This window comes from Monodelphis domestica, chromosome 1, assembly GCF_027887165.1.
Source record: "Monodelphis domestica isolate mMonDom1 chromosome 1, mMonDom1.pri, whole genome shotgun sequence".
In the NCBI taxonomy this organism is placed as follows: domain Eukaryota; kingdom Metazoa; phylum Chordata; class Mammalia; order Didelphimorphia; family Didelphidae; genus Monodelphis; species Monodelphis domestica.
In genome coordinates, this window is record NC_077227.1 from 721,913,352 (window position 1) to 721,937,280 (window position 23,929).

The 23,929-nt window shown below is 38.7% G+C and overlaps 1 protein-coding gene across 10 annotated transcripts in view; it reads left to right on the top strand.

Moving 5' to 3' along the window:
- The window catches only part of LOC100028476 (zinc finger protein 883-like), a 36,361-nt gene extending 20,413 nt beyond the window's left edge, over nucleotides 1-15,948 (top strand). For 4 of the 10 annotated variants that reach the window (XM_056812812.1, XM_007477658.3, XM_007477662.3 and 1 more), the window contains 4 exons: nucleotides 6,655-6,749; nucleotides 8,120-8,246; nucleotides 8,603-8,698; nucleotides 12,767-15,948. In XM_056812812.1, the coding sequence (XP_056668790.1) occupies nucleotides 6,717-6,749; nucleotides 8,120-8,246; nucleotides 8,603-8,698; nucleotides 12,767-14,709 (2,199 nt within the window). In that variant the 5' untranslated portion in view covers nucleotides 6,655-6,716 and the 3' untranslated portion in view covers nucleotides 14,710-15,948. Of the gene's footprint in view, nucleotides 1-524; nucleotides 1,597-1,719; nucleotides 6,166-6,654; nucleotides 6,750-8,119; nucleotides 8,247-8,602; nucleotides 8,699-12,766 lie in introns of those variants that run through there. The other 6 variants (XM_007477655.3, XM_007477654.2, XM_056812816.1 and 3 more) reach the window with 5 other exon arrangements.
- The last annotated feature ends 7,981 nt before the right edge of the window (nucleotides 15,949-23,929 follow it).

The window sequence follows — 23,929 nt, forward strand, 5'->3', positions numbered from 1 at the left end:
TCGTGGGACTGAGGCAGAGGCTTGGCCAGAAAGCGGGAGAGAGCGTGGGGTCTGGGGAGAAACGGAGGGTGCAATAAGAGTGCCAGGACGGGGTCCCCTTTTTGTGGTCAGACAACCAACCCCATTCTAAGAGAGTGGGACTGACCTCCGGACCTTGTGGCTATCTTTGGCCTCTGGGGATCTTATTCCGACAAATTATTCTGTTGAAAAAAAGACTCTCGGGCTGGAGAGAGCCAGGTTAAAAATCTTAACCTAGCTCCGACTCAACTAGCTGTATGATTATAGTTAAGCCCCTTCCCTCTCGGCTTTATTTTCCTTAATTGATAATATGGGAATAACGATAACTGGTACCGTCTGCCTCACTAACCTATGCAAAGGAAGCATTTTACAAATCAGAAAATGCTATATATCCTGTTATAGATTTCATGATATATCATTATTTATTAATATACAGCATATAATTAATACATAAATTCTATATATTGATAATGTACATTATGTTCATTTTTATTCCTATCTATGAATTATAGTATATACAATAATTTTGTTAATAATTATAATTATGTGAATCATTATTAGGACCAACTAATTCATATGATTGTTAGAATCAAAGAATTGCCTGTGTAAAAGTGATTTCATAGGTATAGAGAACTCATAGGAAGGAAACTCAATTGATACAGATCAGCTATTGTTTTGTGACTTATTTATTGTTTAATCAGTTATCTTTCCCACTCTTGGTGAGCCCATTTGGAATTTTCTTGGCAAAGATACAAGAGTACTATTTCTCCAGTACATTTTATAGAAGAGGAAACTTGTCTAGAAAAATACAGCTAGTTTCCGAAGTCAGATTGTATTCATGTTCTCCTGACTCCAGGGCCTGTCCTCTATTCACTTTATCACCTAGTTGACTCTTTTGCAACTTATAGTCTTAGAGATTTTCCCAGGACACTTTAAAATATTAAGTCCTAAGTCATAAAGCCAGTAAATATTAGAGGCAGAACTTGAACCCAAGGCATGGGGCCTGCTCTATCTGCTACCCAACTTGGCCTCTTAAATGAGATAATGTATTTAAATGTCAACTATGATCCTGAGAAACCTTTCTTTAACTCAGCCCCTTCTTCCTCCTAATTATTTACTTTATTTATTTTTGTTTTATTCATTAATTATTTAGACTTTGCCCTATTCACAGTGGAGCAAGTCCTGGATTTGAAATCCTGATTCTGCTTCTTTTTCTTTTCTTGATCTTTGAATTGTGTGATCTGGAGCAAATCACTTCCTTTTTGTGCCACATTTTCCTCATCTCTGAAATAAAAGGGTTGGATAAGACCATTTCTCCTTTCTTTTCTATTTTCTATCCTGTTTGGTTTCAGACTCTGCTCTTGCTTTTTTTTTCCTTCTTCTTTCTCCAATTAACAATATCTCTTTTGTCTTTCTCCTTCAGGTCCTTGAAAATGAGATTGGCTCTGTGTGTGTGTGTTTATAGTGTACGGATACTGGCTTTGGAGTCAGGAAGGCCTAACTATTCCTATCTCTGACAAATACTAGCCATATGACCACTGGCAAGTCCTTGACCATCTTGTTGCTGTAGTCAACTGTGTAAGAACCAAAGAGTTTCAAAGCAACCAAGTCTAGCTTATTTGTATGTATGTATGTGTGTGTGTGTGTGTGTGTGTGTATTTTTATATATATATATATATATATATATATATATATATATATATATATATATATATGTTTGCTTTTTGTTCCCTCACCTCCAGTTAAAAGAACAAAACAAAATAGCCAATAAGGAGGAGAACCAAGAGGGAGCTGAGTGTGAAAAGCAAGAGAGAGGAGAATATCCCAGAGGAAGAAGTGATCACTAGTGTCAGAATCTGCACAGTAGAGTCCACAAGGATGAGGATTAAGAAAAGGACAAAAGAGTTGGCAATTAAGAATTCTCATTTTTCAGGTAGATTGAAGAGGTCCGAAGCCAGACCAAAGACAGGCCAGACCTGTGATCTTATTAGTAGTATGTGGAGACCGGTATATCTGTTCCATAACTGAACTGTCTTTTAAAGTTACCTGGGACAGTGTGAAGTTAATTGACTAGCCTAGGTTCACTCAGCTAGGAAATGTCTGAGGTAAAACTTGAAATCAGGGCTTCTTGCTTGATGCTGGCTCTCCATCTACCATGATTAATTGCCTCTCTGTTCACATTTAAAAAGGCACTCTTCAGTTTCTAATATCTCCTGCCAGGTCCTGCCCCAGGTTCTTTGAAACTGTGTTATCTGGTCACAGGCTCTGGAATATCCTACTAATCTGAAAATAAGTCTAGTATGGGCCAGATTGGGCCAGCTGGTGTTCAGGGACTAGCCCAGCTAAACATAGGGAAACATCACCAGCCTGGCAGCAAAAACAACCCCAAGATGTATGCTTCATCCCCAGACAGGATGCCTGCAAGGAGTTGAATGACAGATCCTTGATGTATTAAAAAAGATAGAATGAGAAAGTATGTACCTTTCTGGAACAGTTGTTTGCATATCCTCAAACTAGAGAGCAAACCCTTCTATTCACCAAAGAGCCTAGAACAGAATGGGATGGAATGACATAAGGGTTGAATAAATACAGGATCAGTGAAACATCACAGATGCCTATCTGTAAGCCCTGGGCAGTCTGATCATCTGTGTAAGACCATCCATGTGACTAAGAGTAAAGGGCTCTTTCAAGGTGGCTCAGTCTAGTCTTTGCCTCTAGCCATCTAGAGGGATCCACTTTGGGCATCTGAGCCCCAAATCTTGAGGGAGGTGAAAGTATTGGGAAAGCAACCCTGGAGCAAGAGACCTCAGACATAGCCACTAAAATGCTAAACTGAATTGAAATCAAAGGAAATCTACATGGCTTGAGACCTTACCCCAGCACTTCAGTACCAAGACCAGTGAGAGTGAGTTATTGGTGCTACTGCAGTTTTCTCATTCTTGCTGAGTATATTATACTTGAGTCTTTTGTCAGAACATCAAGGAGAACAGGGTGAAAGGTCAGACCTATCTGGTGTTTGGACCTAATGCTTTCAGAGAGAGGTTGGAGGGAGTCAGTGAGAGAACATGGTCAGAAAGACCAAAGGGTCATGGTCCATGTTAGAGATAAAGGCCCTTTTTCGAACTTTTTACTAAAGAATTTCCACTAAGAAAGAGGAGCACCAAAACAAAAATACAGATACCAAGAGTTCCCTAAAATGTAGATGGTCTTAAAAAGTGGTTTTTATTCCCCCCACAATGAACTAGTCACTCTTCTCCAGCTTACATAGTTCATTTCTTGAGCCCTAAAGTAAGGATTTACATTTCTTTCTATATCATTTCATCTTCCAGATTTGGCCTTGGGTTCTGGGTTAGCAAAATCTTGTGAATGCAAATTCTGCCAGCCAGTGTATCCAATTTAATCTGTCTCTTTGCAGTATTGATTCTTGTTCCTGGTTTTGGCTTTGGAGCAAAATTAGTAAGGCCAGACCTCTTCCACATGTCAGACCTTTGGTTACTGAAGAAAACTATTCACTCTTGCCCCCCCACAAGCCTTTTTTCCCCCAAACTGAACATTCCCAGTTCCTTGAATTGATCATTGCCTTGGCATGATTTGGAGGCCCTTCCCCACATCAGAATCTCTGAGTTTAAGGGATTTGGGCAGCCTCTTAGTTCAACCTGTATCTAAAAGGAAGTGTGGCTTTTCTTCTCTGGACATTGCACAGCTGATTGCTTGATGTTATTTGTAACATGGTGTTTAGAACCAAACCTAATACTCTAAATATATTCATTTAGTAGTAAAATATTACAGGACTCTCATCTTTCATTCTCTTTCAGCAACCTGAGCTTCAAGTATTTTTTCAATGGGGAAGGGGTACCTTACCATATAGTTGACCCCTAAGGAGCTTGTGGCCCACTAGAATACCCCAATTTTTTTTTCATAGCTGCCATCTAGTTATACTTCCCCTCTGTTATACTTGTGAAGTTGATTTTTGAACCCAAGTATTAGTTTATACTAATCCCTATTACATTTAACCTTTTTAAAATCAATCTAATTTCAGATCCATCAAGATCTTTTTGCATCTGATTCTATCATCCATTGCCTTAGCACTCCCTCCCAGACAGGTTCTATCTGAATATTAAATAAGTCATCTATCTAAGCCTTTACATTATTGATAAAGATGTTAAATAGCCTATGGTCAAAGAATAGCTCCTTAGGACACTTCACTGGAAACCATCCAATTGACAGAATGCCTTTAATTACTTCTTTAGTCTGGTCATTCATTTTGAATTCACCTAACTCACAATTTCATAGGTTCATAGATCTGGAGATTAAAAGACCTAGCTCACAGCTTTTCATCTTATTGGAAGGGATAGCCCAAAGTCAACTATATCAATGGCATTGCCCTGACCCAACAGTCTAATTATTTTAAAAGGCAGTGAGGGCTTTATTTTATATCCTCTCCTCTCCTCTCCTTCCCTTTCTCTCCCTTCCTCCCTCCCAATATTAGGAAAAACAATCAAAATTAGATACTGAAATAACCACACCTGTCAAATTGTGAAATATTCTGCCCCCATGTTCTCCCAGTTCTCTAATAAAAGAACTGGGGGAGATGTTTCATGTTCTGTCCTTGGTCATTTAATGTAATTTTGTTGTTCAGTTGTTTCAGTACTATCTGACTTTTCTTGACCCCTTTTTAGGGTTTTCTTTTTAAAGATCCTGAAGTAGTCTTCCTTCTCCAGTTCATTTTACAGATGAGAAAACTGAGGCCAACAGGGTTAAAGGACTTGCCCAGGGTCATACAGAAGTAGTAAGTGTCTGAATCTAGATTTAAACTTGGGTCTTGACTCCAAGCCCAACACTATTCACTGCACCACTTAGCTGCCCTGCATCTGATTCTAGACCAGTTGAACTTTAATAATGCTTTGTTTGAATTATTATAGTCATTGATTTTTTTTTTGCATCTATTCATATGTATCTTGTGTTTCTTGGATTCCTCCTGTTCATTTCATAATGTACAATGATATTCTGCCACAATTTGCTTGGCCATTCTCAAGGTGATGGAAAGACACCCACTTTTCTCTCATGTTTGGTTACCACAAACAGTTCTCTTACTGGTATTCTGATATCAAAAGGAACTTTATTTCTGTCCTTGGTTTGTCTTCCTAGTCAAGCTGGTGGTTTAGGAACAGCTTTATTTACTTTTCTCATAGGATTACAAACTGTTTATGAGAACATTAGGATGAAGCCCCAGCACCAGTATATCTCCTCAGGCATTCATTCCATCATTCATTCATTTCATTCATTCACTCAGCATTGATTAAACACCTCCAGTGATTCAGGGTCTGCATTTGGCTCTGGGGACAAAAAGCTGAAAACCAGCATCTGTGCTGCTATTATTGGGGCTGCTGCTTATCTGTGGCTTTCCTTTGGTGCTTTAAGGGATGTGAGATGAAAGTAGAAGTGTTTTCATGTCTGTTTAATGATTTTTGTTGCATTGTCTTCTGTTGTTGATAATTTATGCTTTTTATATAAATGTTTATTGAGAGCTATTGGTTTTATGTTATCCCATCTTTCCCAAAATACCCCCCACCCCAGCCCTCCTCAGGCCATAAAGCTGTCCCATGTAACAAAGAATTTCAAATGACAGTTCAGCAAAACTGATACAGTTAAATGCAATTTTCTTCTTTTAAAAAATGTCTAGGGCAGCTGGGTAGCTCAGTGGATTGAGAGCCAGGCCTCGAGATGGGAGATCCTGGGTTAAAATCTGGCCTCAGACACTTTCTACCTGGGTGAGCCTGGGCAAGTCACTTAACCCCCATTGCCTAGCCCTTACCACTCTTCTGTCTTGCACCCAATTCATAGTATTGATTCTAAGGTGGAAGGTAAGAGTTTAAAAAAAAGTGTCACTATTTCCTTTTCTGAATGTTCCCCTATCAACCCTTCAGTAATGTTTTAGAATTTTGTCAGGTATCAGGGTCGAATTTGGAGGCATATAGTTTGCAGGCTATAGTCTATCCTTTCTACTTTTTTTTTTTTAATTCAGCCACTCTTTGCTGTTCTTCAATTTTGAGATCCTTCGCATTCTCCAGGATATTCAGAGATCACTAGCATTCAGTGATTGGCTCAGCTGCTTCTTATGGGCCTTGTGATTTGAACTTTGCTAAGGTACTAGTTGTTTTCTTGCTATCTCCTTATCTTTAATTTCAACTTGCTATTGACCATTATTCCTGCCCTGCCAAGCGTACCCCCAGATAATTCAGAAAGGTGATTTCTCACATATGCAGCAAGCCAAATAAGAGACTAGAAATATTGTTTCCCCTGAATGAGGGAGTGACTGAGTTGACTACTCATCATATAGCATATAATGAGAAGTGCTAAACTTTCAACCCATATCTCCTAATTTCCCTAGGGAGGATCTGGCCTTTGGAACTTACTTGGTGAGAGATGGAATTGGTGTCTCAGTAAATAAATATCCATGCTCTTTCCATCTGATTCTAGGACAAGGTCAGATTATTGCTGGGTTCCTTTTGACTACTATCTGTGTGAAAGACCATGGAATTACACCCACATAATGTTCAGTTAAATTAATCCTGGAGAATTTGTGAGCCACAAGGCAGAATTAAATTATGTCATAACTTATTTTTATTTCCTCAGTTCTGGCTTTTCAAGACTCTTGTCTTCCCTGGTAAAGGAGAGTCAAGGAGAAGGAGGAGAGAATGACTTCTGGGCTTCTGATAGCCAAGTCCCAGGTGAGCCAGCATCTCTTTTCTCTCTCAGTAGGCCAACTCATACCTCAAAGTGTAGGTATAGTTCTTTCACTTTTCTTACATTTCTATGCTCAACCAAGTTATATCCAAGGACTAGAAGACCTTGTGCTCTCTCTCAGAAGATTGGAGCTGATTGAATGGGTGCTTTGGGGTTCTTGGAGTCCATAGATTATTAGATCTGGAAAGAGTCTCTGGAATCATGTGATCTAGTTCTCCAATTTGATACAGGAGTAATCTAAAGTCCAGAAGGTAAAAAGTGAATGTGATATAGTGTCAAATTTGCTGGATTTGAAGTCAAAGGACCTGTATTTAAACCCTTGCTCTTTCATTTATTCTCTGAATGACCTTGGGTCATTCATTTCACTTCTTGTCCCCAATTTCTTCTTCGACAAATGAGGGGGTGGCATTGATGATTCCTAAGGTCTTCTCTGCCTCTAAATCTAGGATCCTGTGATCTTACTCAGGCCTTTAACCAGCTGCAGAGCCTGGACTAAGACCAGAGGCCTTGGCACCTGGTCCACTTCTATTTCCATAAGGGAAAGAACTTAGTTTGGTCCATCCTAATTCTTTTTAGGTCTAGAAGGTTGCGTCAAGGTATTTTCCTTTTAACCTTTCACTGATATAGTTATAAAGTCATATGTTCTTTATTCCTCTTATGAATAAACTTTATGAAAAAATACTCTTGAAGCAAATACCCCAACTATTGGGAAGGACTCATTAGACAAATAAAAACTAGAAAGAAATCTGGCAGAAATTAAGTATAGACCAACATTTCATACCTTTTACCAAAATAAATTCTAAATGGATACTTGACTTAGAAATAAAGGGTAATAGCATAAACAGATTAGAGAAGTAAGGAAGAAAGTACCTTTCAGATCTATGGAAAAGGGAAAAATTTATGACCATAAATCATAGAAGATAAAATGGATATTTTAATTTATAAAATATTAAAAGTTTTTGCACAGACATAAGCAATGCAGATGAAATTAAATGGGAATCAAGAAATCAAGGGGGAAAACCTTTGTAGCAAGTTTCTTTTATAATGACCTGATATTTAATGAATTGATTCAAATATCTAGAATCAAGATCATTCCCCAGTAGAGAAATAGTTAAAGGGTATGAGTAGGTAATTCTCAAAAGGAAGTATACAGCTTATCAACAGACATTAGAAAATGCTCCAAATCAGTAATAATAATGAAAATGGTAATAACTGGGAGATTACATTTTACATCCATCAGATTGACAAAGTTTAATGCCATGAAAACCACTTCTCCTTGCTATCTCTTCATGTATCCCTCATCCTCCACTGGGGAAGGTCCCATGGTGACAAGAAATGTCTTTTGATATTTTAGAAAGCACTTACCTTCCAAGATGTGGCTGTGGAGTTCACCCAGGAGGAATGGGGACTGTTGGAACCTGCTCAGAAGAATATGCACAGAGATGTGATGCTGGAGAACTATGAGAACTTTGTCTCCCTTGGTAAGAACAGGTTTTCTCCTATGAATCATCATCTCTATTCTCCCATTTTCATGGTCTTTGATTTTTCAATTACTTTAAATGAGCAGTGTTATTGTAATGTCAGCAAGACTTTCTTCTGACTGTTCATCCAGGTCAGATTCTTCACTAAAGTCTTGAAGACATGAACAGTTTCCATCATGTGAGACCATATCAAGCCCTATCATCCATTCCCCATATTTCCTAGAAACACAATATAGAACATTTCCCAGAGGTCCTTCCTAGTGTCCTCTCTAGCTCCCAAAGAGAAAAAGGCTAAAATTGAATTCTGAGATGTCCTCCTCATCTTAGCACTTTGCCATTCATTTTCCCCTGAGCAGGCCTTCCAGTTCCCAAATCAGCTCTGATCTTCCATTTGGAGAGAAGAGAAACACCATGGCTGCCATCAGGAGAAGTCTTAAGAAATACCTACCCAGGTGAGCAAATGAACAGATATAAAGGTATGGAAGTCCGTTGCAAGCAGCAGCTGGACCATGAGGGTTTGGGGAACTGCTTAAAGGGCCCTGATCTATGGCCAGCCAGCCTGAGATTCCTCCTCTAATGTCATTATCTACTCTCCCCCTCATATTTCCCTCCATTCTGAGAGAGAGGCATTCTACCTAAGGGTTGCTAACCCTTCCTTCTGTACTCTGGATTTCATCTTTTTTGTGCTCCCTCCAGCCATTATTTTTTTCTCATCTTATATATACCCTTCATTTCTCTTGCTTTCAGATATAGATAAGGCTTACCTATATTTAAAAGAGAAAATCCTTTGCTTGTTCTTGTTGCTTGTTTTGTCAGTGTTCTAATTTCATATTTCTCTCCTTTCTCTATCAAAACTCACATATCTTTGCTTTGCATCCTCTACCTGCTCTGGTCTCTTTTCTTTCTTGAAATAATGTAGAGCAGACTGCCTTCTATTCCCACTACTCACGGAAAATAAACTGAATGCCATTTAATTCTGTGATACCTTTATAGTTTACAAAGTGCTTTTGCTAACCATTAGCATTCTTGACACAGTTTTTACTGGACCAATTCACTTTCTTATATGTCTTATCTATCTCCTGCCCTCACATGGAGCCAAAGGAAATACAAGGTATAGTTTTGTTGGAACATACTTGGAGAAGGACAGGGATGATGCATAGGCTGTGATAGGAGGATGAGAACTGACAAGAAAAAAGGCAGAATTGCTCTATTCTTATTCAGCTTCTAAAAAAGAAACAAAATGACTAATAGGGAGTGAATATCTGGAATAATGAAGGCAGTAATGGAAATTTCTCATTGTTACTATATCATACATTGGTACCAAGTTTGTTTTCTGTTTCCTGAACCCATGATCTATTACCCTTTTCTGTTTGGAGGTTTGTAGTATTAAATAGATGTATCTTTGTTCGGCAAATTAAAATTTTGTGGTCATGAAAGGAATGTTTTATTTTTATATGAAGACATTTCGGGCCATCAGTTTTAGTTCTAGATTCCCTATTACATTTTGCCTTCTCTCCTCTTCTTTCTGTACTTATTAAGGGATTGCTTACATTGTATTCTCTTTGGCTTCGTGTTATCATGCCTTGGCAGACAAGAAGCTTATTTCTTCTCAGGCCATACATTCACATCTCTCCTAATCAGGAAGAGCTTCGGGTTTTCTTTGGTTGGTTTTTAAAGCTCCAGCTGCATGCACTGTTGCCCTTTCCTTCTACCCTGGATGACAATTCCTTCATTCAACAGCCTCTTGTCAAGAGTCACAGTTATTTCCTACCATCCCAAATACCTTTACTACCCAGAAGCCTCATTTTGGCTTTTTTTCTTTTCTCTCTTTCTTAGGAATGTTTCATTTTCCTCAGTTATCTGTAATGCCTTTGCATTACAGATGCTCCTCATGCCCCTTTCCTGTCTCTTCTAGAGAGGAGACCAGCTTGTACTTGGAACATAAATTGTCCCTTGGCAATGGCCAAAAAAAACCCCAAAACATGGCACACTTAATGGAAATCACTACAAATGAAACATATTCTTTCCACCCAATGAGTTTCTCAGCTGTTTTTGAACTACTTGTGGGGATTACCTTAACTTTGAAGCCTCCTACAGACCTTTAAACCTTTATCACCTTTTAAAAACTAGATCTACTCTTACCCTACTTCCTTTCTTTGCCCCCCCCCCCCCCCGCTCCAGCTTTTCTATTTTTAAAATCGTTTGTTTTATGTATACTTTGACTTTTCATACTTGTTTTGTTTCCTAAAAGTTTATTTAGTCTTTCTTATTTATCTTGCTTTGGGAAGTCTATAATCTTCTCTTCTCTTCCTTGAATTCTTTTCTTCGTATCCTGATATTCCTTAATCTTGTGTCTTTTCCTTAAATTTTCTGTCCCAAACACCAGAATGAGAATCTGGTCTTTAAGATTATTCTGCTTTGAGGTTTGTGAGTGGGGTTTAGCCTGTTAGCTAGGGATCTGATGGGCTTGCTTGTTACTTCTATGCAAAAATTTAAATAGATCTATACTCAATACTGTGGATGTTCTCTCCAACAAAGACCCTCCACCCCAATAACACTATATTCTCTGTATATTAGTGATGTGCTGTTAACCTTGAGCCCTATAACATTAAATTTACTATTTTTTCATGTTTATCTATTTTTAACATTAATTTTTTATTTTGCATTTCAAATTCTCTCTCTTCCCCCTTTCCTACCCATTGGGAAGGCAAGTAATATAATACCCTTTACAAATGCAGTCATACACATTTTCATATTAGCCATATCATTATATTTGCTGTTAAGCTCAAACCCTTTTACTTTTACTTCTAGGAAGGAGACTACTTTACTTTTAACACAGGGAGCAATGAGTTGACCAGGGCAAAAAGACAAACATAACAAACTATAGACATATCAACACAAAATTCTCATTTTTCCATACTTGCTGAAACAAGATCCTAAGTTGTGTTTTTTTTCCAATCCTTACCTTCCATTTTAGAATCAATCCACTAAGTTATCTAGCTGTCCTCAATTCTAAGTCTTTAATTCCTTGTTATTTCTGATGATCTCTTGGACAGCTCTTGTAACAAACTGCTATAACAGGTTGCATATTGGCTGTTCCTTGCTAGGGCCTTCTGAGAAAAACTTTGTCAGCCTTCCTACCTTTCCTCTTGAGATAAAAACAAATAATTCACCTGCTTTTGAATGATAATTAGGAGCTTCCTGTCAAAGCCTTTAGAAACACAGATGGTCCATGTCTTCATAAATTATGGAATCCAGCTCTGAACAGAAAACTCCAAGAGGAGTAAGACAGAGCATGGTATGAGTCTTTCTTTCTGAGATCCAAACACAATACAGCTTCACTATATGTTGTACTCCCAAATTGTATCTTTTCATGTTTTTAGTGATAAAAATATACTGTTTGTTTATATTTAACTTGGGTTTATCTCAAATTCCTTAGACTACTGAACATGAGCATCTATGGCCTGACTGAATCTGTAAACTATACTTTGACATGATGCTGTTTTGATCCTCAGATAAAGAATTCATATTTATTATTATTAAATTTAATTTTGTTTAGCCCATTTGTCCAGCCCAAAAACATTTTTAAAATTACAGATTGTCATGCAATATATATATCCTATATACCTTTGTGTCACCAGAACACAAGTCTTATAAGGAAAGGAGTTAAGCTTAAGTTTAACATGATTTTTTCCTATTGATAAGAGTTCCTATGGATCAACTTTTTCACCCTAAGTGAACACAAACTATGTGTTTACTACTCAGTACCTAGACTTTGCTCAATTTGGCTTAGGATTTTGGAAGCTATAGTTTCTAAAATAAACTTGTTTCACTCATGAAAATTTAGACATATATGAAGTTTCAACAATTAGTTGCTTTTTTTACTTTCTCCATATTCATTTTGAGTTTCAGTTCTTGTTAAAAAATATTTCCTCTACTATAATTATAATGACCAAGCTCAAACCAGGAGAAGAGAGGAGAAAATTTGATTTCTTCCTTTACTTGCACTGATGGCAGGTCTAGGGTATAAAATATTGCATGTGCTCTCAGATTCAGTTTATATATTGGTTTTTCTGAACTTTGCCTTTTTTAATTCTTTATTACAAGGGGTGGTGCATTGGGTAGTGGAGAAGGTAGGAACAATTTGGAAATAAAGATGATATAAAAACATTATCATTAAAAATATAAAGGTTTTAAAAAAGAAATATTTTGTCATTTAGCATAGTGCCTGGCATATAATAGAGTGTATAAATGATAGCTATTATTATCAGTACCTGTACCAGATTGATCATTATTTTCATGATAAAGGAGACTATCTGGAACTATATATTTCAACATAGAGATCAATAGATATTTTTTGTTACTGTCTTTAAAATTTATTGCAATAAGCCTTAGTTTATCCTAGGATTTATTGTTCCTGACACAGTGCTTGTATAGGACCATGGTATTCTTTTGATTCATTTTTGATTACTTGCCCTTCAGACAAATAGTATTGACAGTATTTCTGCTGTTGTTTTCAGATTACCTGGTACAGAAGACAAATTGTGAAGCCAAGGAATTATCACTAAAGCAGCATATTTCTATGGGAGAAACATTCAAGGAAAGATGCCAAAAACAAGGTCCCTGGGACTCTAAGTTGGAAGAAGCTGATGATTGTGATGTCAGGTCAAAGAGGCAAAACACCAACCAAGAGAGACCACCGAAACAAATAGGAGCCATTCACAGGAATACTTTTAATGAATTAAATACAAATGAACATAATATATATGAAAAAAAGGTTAATCTAGGCTCAGTTCTCATTCCACAGCAGAAAGATACTATTGGAAAGTGTCAGCATAAATATGATATACATGGAAATGGTGCCAAACAATGTTCAGACTTAATTAAGCATAATAGAATCACCTTGGGAAAGAAACTTCCTAAGTATAATAATTGCAGGAAGCCTTTTATTTACCATTCAAACCTTATTCATTACCATAGATTACATACACGAGGAAAAGACCCTAAGTATAATCAAAGTAGGAAAGATTTCAGCATCAATTCCTCATGCCCTACTGTACATCAAAAAATAAATACAGGTGAAACCCCTTACAGATGTAATGAATGTGGGAAAGACTTCAAGCAGAAGAAATACCTGAAAACACACACGATAATTCATATTGGAGAGAAGTCCTTTGAATGTAAAGAATGTGGGAAAGCCTTTAGCAATAATCATAGCCTCTCCCAACATCAAATAATTCATACTGGAAAGAAACCATTTGAATGTAATGAGTGTGGGAAGGCTTTTAGTAGCAAACGATACTTAATTGAACATCAAACAGCTCATACAGGTGAGAAACCTTATAAATGTAATGAGTGTGAAAAGGCCTTCAGCTGGCATGCAAGCCTTTATGTACATAAGAGGGTTCATACTGGAGAGAAGCCCTTCGAATGTAAGGAATGTGGGAAAGCCTTCAGCAAGAAGGTATACCTTATCAGACATAAGGTAATCCATACTGGAGAGAAGCCCTTCGAATGTAATGAATGTGGGAAAGCTTTCAGGCACTATTCTTCCCTTATGCAACATCAAAAAATTCATACAGGGGAGAAACCCCACAAATGTAATGAATGTGAGAGGGCCTTCAGACAAAAGGCACATCTTGAAATTCATAAGAGAATTCATAATGGAGAGAAGCCCTTTAAATGTAATGAATGTGGGAAAGCTTTCAGGAACAAGGTATACCTTAATACACATCAAGTAATTCATACTGGAGAGAAACCCTACAAATGTAATGAGTGTGGGAGAGCCTTCAGGCGGAAGGCACACCTAGAAACACATAAGATAATTCATACTGGAGAGAAGCCCTTTGAATGTAATGACTGTGGGAAGGCCTTTAGCAGTAATCACCATCTAAATCAACATCAAGCAATTCATTCTGGAGAGAAACCTTATAAATGTAATGAATGTGGGAAAGCCTTTAGCAGTAACCACTACCTAACTCAACATCAAACAATTCATACTGGAGAGAAACCTTATAAATGTAACGAATGTGAGAAAGCTTTCGGCACAATTGCTCGCCTTCAAACACATAAACTAGTACATCCTGGAGAGAAACATTTTGAATGCAATGAATGTGGGAAAGGCTTCAGATACAGATCAGGCCTTATACGACATCAAAAGACTCATACTGAAGAGAAACCCTATGAATGTAATGAATGTGGAAAAGTCTTCAAGCGGAGCTCATCTCTTATGCAACATGAGATAATTCACACTGGAGAAAAACCCTATAAATGTGATGGATGTGGGAAAGCCTTTAGCCGGAAAGGAAATCTTGAAATACATAGGAGAATCCATACAGGGGAGAAACCTTATATATGTAGTGAATGTGGGAAAGCCTTTAGGCATAAAGGAAGCTTTAATGCACATAAGAAAATGTATTCTGGAAAGAAAAACTTTGAATATAATGAAACTGGAATGGTTTAGACCAGTGATGGTGAACCTTTTAGAGACCGTGTGCCATGCTATGCCCCCTTCCAAGACCACACCTCTCCGGCCCCCCACCTTACCCCACATGGGAGGGTATAAGGACTCCCATTGGGCTGTTGGGCAAATGAAGTGAAAAATGTCCTCCAGCATGGTGGAGAGGGGGAAGGGAGCAGTTCTACCTGCCTTTCTAGTAACAAACTCTGGTGGAGGACAGTGCCCACAGAGAGGTCACTATATGCCCTTTCTGGCATGTGTGCCATAGGTTTGCCATCACAGGTTTACACAAAAACCAAATTGCTGTACATAGTAGATTTTATAAGAGATAGAAACCCATTAAATATATGGAATTAGCAGGAAATTTGCCTTGAAAAACAATCATGGAATTAATATTAAAGAGTGTGGTTAGGCCTTTAGCTAGAAAGGAGCCCATATTGAAAACTTGATGAACATTTTTAGTATAATGAATGTGGGAAAGCTTCCAAATGATGTAGAAACTTTATAAATGTAAGAAATTTGGTGTAGCCTTTAGGAAAACAGCAAGCTTTATGTTGAAGCAAAACACTTTCAATGCAGTAAATGTGCACAAGCTTTCAAATCAAATAGATTAAAAACCATAAGAGATTGCATTCTAGAGAGAAGCCCTTAAATTTAACAAATATGAGAATACTTTCAAGCTTAAGACAAATCTTTGTTACACATAAGATTCTTACTGTAGACAATGTTAATATTTTAATTGTTAATATTTAGTGTGTTTGGGAAGGTCTAGTGGGAATCTCTTATAAGGAGATATTGTGAATTTTAAAAGTCTCCATCTTGGTATAGCACCCAAAAAAATTGTGCACACCCACACTATATGGGCATGTGCTAGTCAATGACAAATCAGAAATAACTAACTGCCCACCTGGGCTGTCCTAAGCCAAGCTAGAGCCAACCATTGGCACTTGTGAGACACAGGAAGTAGAGGTAGGGAACAGCCTCTGAAATTCGCACACTTCCTGTGCAGGGAGCTAGACAGGAGTTGGTGTTAGGAGCTTGGACAGGGAGGACACCCGCAGACAGCTTTCCTTCAGATCGGTCACATGAGTTAAGGACTGATTCTTTCCACCTTGGCCCTTTGGGCCTAAAACTCCCTCTGCCTTGGTCAGAGGTTGAGTAACCCCTCTTCCCTTTTCTCCTCTCTCCTTCTCTCCCTCTCCTTTCCCTACTCCCATTGTGATTAAACCTCCATAAACTCCATTCTGACTTGAGTGTTTCATTTTAGGAATTTCATAAGTAAATTCCTTGGCGGCCATTGTTCAATATTACATCAATCTTAAAAAGGTGAAATTTTCACCATTACAGTTGGCGTAACCATTTCGGGGTAAAAAGAACTATATCAATCTTCTGATCTTCCTTTCTGATCTCCATACTAATCACCTGGGAGAGGTCCCACCCTGGCTACCCCCTCCGGCTCTTGGCCCTGCTTTAGTGCTTCAAAGGTTTCTAGAACCTCAATAAATTTCCTGAATTTTCTTGCCCTTTCACCCCTCTTATTACTCCGTCAGTCCTTTTACCAAATACCTTGGCTTAAAGACACAGCTGCCAGAACAGGTGAGTATAAAACACCTTTCCTCCCCTTTTCTCCTTAAGTTAAATTGGGGTCAACAGGATTTTTTTTCTCCCCTTTGTCTCTCATTTCCGTCTCCTTTTACTTTAAGGAGGTGGCTCAGTGGATTGAGAGGCAGGCCAGACTTACCTAATCAACTGATTAGCAAAGAGGAACCTCAGGAGAAGGAGCTCTTAGGAGCTCCTAGCCCACAAAAAAAAAAAAAAAAACAGCTGAATACAGCTAGGGAGCTAACTTAAAACCCATTTTCCTGTTTCCTGGCCTTTCTAGTCTTAAAATTTTAAGTGGGCTTTGCTCAAGGAAGATAGCACATGGTCCTAGCAGTTTTAGCCTGAGGGCTAAAGAAGATTGCTGGGACCCTCCCATATACACACTTTGTAAAAGAAGGAGTTTTAGCTCTACCTTTTGTTTACGATCTATTCACTCCTAATCAGCCTTTTCATAGCTTCTACCTTCCCAAATAAGGCTTTTGTAACCCCTCCCAGAAGCTTAATAAGGAGAATTTACAACAGAATAGACCCTTAGCCTGTATAGGGTTGTAGACTAGGGAGCCACCTACTGTAAAAAAAAAAAGTTACAGGCAACTTAGTAATTGACTTAAAGAAGAAAAATGTGGCTACAACCAATGTCTGATTTGCTTCGAAATTGGCTTATAAGTTCAATGACCAAGTTCATTGGATTTTTAATAGGTGTTCCTGTAGAATGGTTTTTTTTTTTTTTCAGAAACTATAAACCTCTTCGTGACCCTTACATTCATCTTCCTTGGGATTGTAATTGTTGTACTTGCAATAATATACCTAACCTCTAAGAGAGAACACTCCCTTGTTCCTTCTATTACTAAACAAATTAAGGAACTACACACTTTTATTGATCAGCAAATTAAGGAACAACATACTGTTACTCAACGAATTAAGGAACAAAATACTGTTACTGATCAGCAAATTAAGGAACTACACACTTTTATTGATCAGCAAATTAAGGAACAAAATTCTGTTACTGATCTACGAATTAGAGACCAAAATACTTTTATTGAACAGATTACAAAAAAAAAAATACTTTTATTTATCAACAATTGGTGGAATGGGATGAAGTTAGGGAGAAAAAATGGGGAGAGATAAAAACCTCCCTGGATGAAGTTAGGGAGGAAAAATGGGGAGAGATAAAAACTTCCCTGGATGAAATTATGGAGGCAAAATGGGGAGAGATAAAAACCTTCCTGCAAAACATTGAAAGGGAGTTAAAAACATCCTACAATAGGAGTGATTTAACTCTCCATCCCCCATCATTATCAGGTTCCCTGACCCACCCTGCCCAAAACGATTTCGCTCAAATAGCAGCCCCCTCACACCAACCAGCTCCTCCCCATCCTGACCACCCAGCCCCTCCCCCTGCCATTCTTGCCTCTCCCACCCTGATTCCTCCTTCTATTCATGCCTCTTACCCTGCCTCCTCAGCCCCGGCCCCTCCCCCTGCCCTCCACCCCACCCATGCTCATGCTCTAGCCCCACCCCCTGTTCCTGTCCCGGCCCCTCCCCCCCACCCATGCTCATGCTCTAGCCCCGCCCTCTGTTCCTGTCCCAGCTCTTCCCCCTGCCCTCCCCCCTACTCATGCTCTAATCTCCAACCCCCATGCTCCAACAGCCAATAATCCTAACTTTTCCCCTTCTCTTATCTACCCCATTGAAAACAGAGCAAGTAGCCTAGAAACAGTAACACCAGATAGTTTAGACAGAAGTTTATTTCCTTTGAGGGAAGTACCCACCTTTAATAAAGAAGGGAACTTGGTGTCTGTAAGACACTATACACCTTTTAAACCTGATGATTTAGAAAAATTCAAGCACAATGTTCCATCATTTGAGGCAGAACCAATGTTGGTTATAGAAAAATTAGAAAATATATTCAGAAACTTTGACCCTTCTTGGTTGGATGTGGAGAATTTGTTAGATACATTTCTGACAAAGAGAGAAAAAAATAATGTCATCTCTCTAGCTAATAAGAAAAGTGGTAGAGGAGCTCACCACTGGCCAACTGTAGATCTACGCTGGAACCCCAATATTATACAGGATCACACAAAACTAGTCCTGGCCAGAGAAGCATTATTAAAAGCCATGAGAGACTGCTCTGATAGCCCTGATGCATGGGAAAAATTTGAACAATCCCGACAGGAAATTGATGAGACCCCCTCCCACTTTATGGACAGACTTATTGACGTAGGAAGTACATATATGGACCTTGATTTGTCCAGAGAAAAGGACATTAAACATATACGCAGACAATTCGTTAGGAATTGTTCTTCAGCAGTAAAAGACTACTTTGAAACTAGCTGTCCCAACTGGGAGTCTATGGACCTTGAAGAACTGAGGAAAGTAGCAACATATGCCTATAAGAATCATACAAAAAAAAACCTGAGACACACAATAAATCAGTGACAGACTTAGAAAAAGAAATAGAAATTTTAAAGGAACAATTGAAAAGTAAGGGAGAGACCATGGCCCCTTTGCAGGAATCCACAGATAGATCATTAACAAACCCCTTAATATGCCTCTTCTGTGGGAAGAGAGGCCATGCAACAATGGTCTGTAGGAGCTGGCTACGGAAAAATGGAAATAATAACACCTTTAGGAATAATAACTATAGGAATCACAATGCCAATCAAAATGACAGTGCTCAAAATACAGAAAATGATACTACCCCCAAAAATGCCCAACAACAATATATAAGAAATGGAGCTCGACCACGCTACACTCAGGGTGAACACCCCCAACATCGTGGAGGGTCTCAAAAAACTGCCCAAGCATCTTTATGAAGGTGTGAAGGGGGGTGAGGGCCTTGGAATCAAAGAATGAAACCTTTGATTTTCCAGACCCTGATATTTTAATGCCAATAATCCCTATATATTCCCCCCCAAACAGTAAGGAACCTCATGTCACTTTAAAGGTAGGAAATTCATACTATGACTGTCTTTTAGACACTGGAGCATCTAGGTCAGCTCTAGTAAGCAAACTAGATGAGAAATGTGATTCTATTGGCTCCTTAAATGTAGTAGGTGTTTCAGGAAAACCGTTAAAGGTCCCAAAACTTTCTCCTCGCATGGTATGTGTGGGACCCCTAACTGTTGAACATTCTTTTCTTTTAATGCCTGGATCCCCCACAAATTTGCTGGGGAGAGATTTACTATGCAAATTACAAGCCACAATAATGTGCGCCCCAGATGGCTCCCTCTCTTTAGAAGTGCCCAAGGAAACCTTACATTTACTCCCTGTATTTCTCTCAGAGAGCCAGGAGGCAAAGGAGCCTCCCACCTTTGAAATATCTACAGATATATCAGAGTCTCTTTGGGCCACATCTTCTACTGATGTAGGCTTACTTAAATCAGCTGCTCCCGTGCAAATGAAAACTAAATCCAGCCCACCTCTTTGCATTCCTCAGTATCCTCTCTCCAAGGAGGCAATGGAGGGCATTACCCCAATAATAAATTCTTTAATTGACCAAGGAATAATTTTCCCTTGTAAATCTGAATACAACACGCCCATCCTCCCCATTAAAAAAACAAAAAAGGGGCCCGATGGCAAACACCTCTAGATTCGTACAGGATTTGAGGGCTGTGAACAATCACGTCATAAAGAGACACTCCATAGTTCCCAATATCAATACTATTATTTCTTCTATTCCTAGCACAGCTACATACTTTACAGTAGTAGACTTGTGCTCAGCCTTCTTTTCTATACCCATACATGAGAACTCGAGGCATATTTTTGCTTTCACCTGGAATGGCATACAAAATTCCTGGAGTCGTCTGCCCCAGGGTTATGTAGAAAGTCCGACCTTATTTGCACAAATTTTGGGACAAGATACAGATAATATAAAATTTAAAAACAGCAAATTAATAAAATATGTAGATGACCTACTCTTGGCTTCCATGGATGCAGAAGCATGTCAGGAAGATAGTAAACACCTTCTTTTGGAATTGCGCAAAAGAGGTCATAAGATCTCGAAGGATAAAGTTCAGTGGTGTCTCCCCAAAGTAGAATATTTGGGGTTCATTCTGACAGCTGGTGCCCGCTCTATTTCTCCCAAGTGAATTGAGAATATTCAAAAATTGAGTGCTCCTACCACTAAAAAACAGTTAAGAGCAATTCTGGGAGCACCAGGGTTTTGCAGACAATGGATTCCTTGCTATGGGGAAATTACTAAACCTCTTATAGAACTAACAAGGGATGCAGTCCCTGAACCCCTAAAATTAGAGCCTGAACACCTGTCAGCTCTATCAGAGCTAAAAAAGGCTATCCTATCTGCCCCTGCTCTAGGCATCCCAAATTACAACAAGCCATTTACTTTGTATGTACATGAGTGAAGAGGAGTAGCCTCAGGCGTTTTAACTCAGACTCTGGGGCCTTCTCAGCATCCAGTTGCTTATTATTCAGCCCAGCTGGACCCAATAGCTTCAGGAGCACCACCATGCCTTAGAGGAGTGGCTGCTACTGCTTTACTAGTGACAAAAACCGTTGATCTAGTATTAGGATGCCCATTGACAATTATGTGCCCACACGAGGTAGAAGCATTATTGCTAAGACAGAGAACACAGGCATTTTCTGATCAGCGAATTACAAGGTATGAAATAACCTTGCTAAATAATGAAAACATTACTTTGAAAAGCTGTTCAACCCTTAATCCTGCCACCTTGCTTCCAGACTTACCAACTTCAGGAGAACCATTACACAGTTGTGAAACACTAGTGTCCATGGCAGAAAAGCCTCGAGATGATCTCTTGGACACTCCCTTAAAGAACTCAGACCTGATCTTATTTACTGATGGTTCTTCTTTCATGAGGGATGGCATAAGCTACAGTGGAGCTGCTGTAGTCACAGAATTTGCCACTGAGTGGTCAGCTTCATTGCCCTCTAACATTAGAGCTCAAGGGGCAGAACTCATAGCTCTGAAACATGCCTGTATAATTGCCAAGGGTAAAAAGGCAACAATTTTTACGGATTCTAGATATGCTTTTGGCATTTGTCACTCAGTTGGAATGCTATGGCTCCAGAAAGGATTTTTAACCTCAGCTGGAAAATCAATAGCTAATGCTGAAATTACTAATGAAGTACTTTCTGCTCTTCAGCTGCCTGAAGCCCTAGCTGTAGTTCATTGCTCTGCCCATACAGGTGGCACCGACCCTGTCTCTAGGGGAAATGACCGAGCAGATGCTGCTGCAAAGCTAGCAGCCATAGAAGGGCCTGAATTACTTCTAACATTAACAACTACTGATGACTCAAATTTATCACTTTCCTATAATGAGAAGGAAGCGGAAAAATGGAAACAGAAATTCAAAGCAAAATAGATTAATGGAGTCTGGGTGTCATCTAAAGGAAAACCCCTGCTCTCTAGAAGTTTCTATCACCAAATTTGCCAATCTGTTCATAATAATGGCCACTTTGGTACCCAGGGCATTGTGGACTCTGTTAAGAGAGTATGGATAGCCCCTGGTATAACTACCATAGCCTCTAAAGTGTGTTCTACCTGCCAGGCATATAACCAACATGCCTTTTGTGGCAAAGCCTTTGGGGGATGTCCTCTGGCTTACACACCTTTTGAGCACCTGCAGATAGATTTCATAACAATGCCAAAGGCTGGACATCATAAATTTTGTCTAGTCATAGTAGATCAACTGACCCGATGGCTGGAAGCATTTCCTGCGACCCGAGCCACAGTGGCTTTTGTTGCTAAGGTGCTTTTAAAAGAAATTATTCCTCGCTTTGGCCTGCCAGCATGTATTGATTCCGATAGGGGGAGTCATTTTACTGATTCTATTCTAAACCAGATATATTCTTGCTTGGGGATAACTCCCAAATTCCATGTTCCATATCATCCCCAGAGTTCAGGCCAAGTTGAGAGGATGAACAAAGAACTTAAAACTATGATTGGCAAATTATGCACTGAGACCCATTTAAAATAGCCTGAAATTCTCCCTCTGGCCCTATTTTATCTTAGAAGCAGGCCTAGAGGAGACTTACATATTTCACCATTTGAGATGCTTTTTGGACATCCGCCTATACAGGCTAAGCCTTTCTCCCCAGCTTATACATCGCTATTAGGGGGAGATATTACTATTGCTTCCTATATACAGGAATTACAGCACAAACTGCGTGAGCTACATGAATCCGGAGCTGCAGTACAAGCCGGACCACTAGACTTCTCACTTCACAACCTGAACCCAGGAGACAACGTGTATATAAAGAACTTCCAGTGTACAGGAACAACCCAGCCTTCCTGGGAAGGACCATTCCAAATATTGTTAACTACTCCAACATCTATAAAGGTTGGAGAAAAGGACTCTTGGATTCACTGCTCACATGTAAAGAGAGCATCTTCTGTTAAGACTGATTGACTGTATCCTATACATACATGGAGATAACTATCCATTGACAAGTGGAACTGTTTTATTCAGCTTTTGACACATTGAATTCCTAAATTTCATTTTTTTCTTTTTTTTTTCTTTTTTCTCTTTTCCTTATTTTATTATTATTTTTTTTACAATATTTTATTTTTTCCCTTTTTCTCATTTCTATGTACTTAAGGTACATATGATCAATATTAATTTTATTCTACAATATTAGTTTAAATATATATACTTGCTGTTATTATTAATATGCACCCAAACAGCCTTAGACTATGGGAACCTGCCATTTATTGATAATTGTTGTGGGACTATGATTGATATTTGTGTCTGATTTTAGGCACGGGATCAAAAAACGAGCACAGAGATAACCTGGATAATGACAAAAGAACTCACAGGTCTAAAAATCAAAAGACCAATCCAGGTAGGATTAATGCATTTCTAAGCCAATACTAAGGACTTGAACCTAGTGTGAGACTCGGGGTTGCGACACTTGACAGACGTTAAGATGTAGGCCTTCCTTGTATCCACACTCTTTGTGAAAATACCTACAGACAAGTACCAAAGGTTGGCTACCATCCTGGCTCCCTCCAGCCCTGAGAACGAAGGTAAAATCAGACGAGGGAATGACACTTCCCTAGATATAAAATAAAAATCTGGTCCTCTTTTTTCTCTCCTATAGTATGGCAACTTCCTGTAGCCTTGGCTGCAAATGGGGAAGTAAAATATGCTGCATTCTTTCCTACAGACTTGTGGGATTAGAAATTACTTAACTGGACCCTAATACAGGGGCCTGTGGAAAAAAAATTTTTTTTTATTCTTGCTTTCTCAAATTTTGTATACATAGATTTTTTTTTATTTTTGATACTGATTTTGAATTCTTCTTTAGTATAAATATATGCATATATAAAGGGTCTATATTTTTCCCTTAATTTTTTCCCTTTTCTTCTTTTGATTTTGTTTTTTATTTTATTTTCATTTTGTTTTGTTTTTCTTTTGGATTAACTCACACACCCCCACAACTAAAACTTGAATCCTCAGCTGGACTCAGTGTTTTTTTCAACACTTTCTTCAGGGGGGATTGTATTTCATCAAATCCAAGATTTAAATTTTGTTCGAGATAAATCTTCAGAGAAGAAGCTTGCTAACTAACTGAATCCAGAGAATTAACTGTTTGCAGAAAGATATCTAAACCTTTTCACTACAGGAAGATCCAGAAT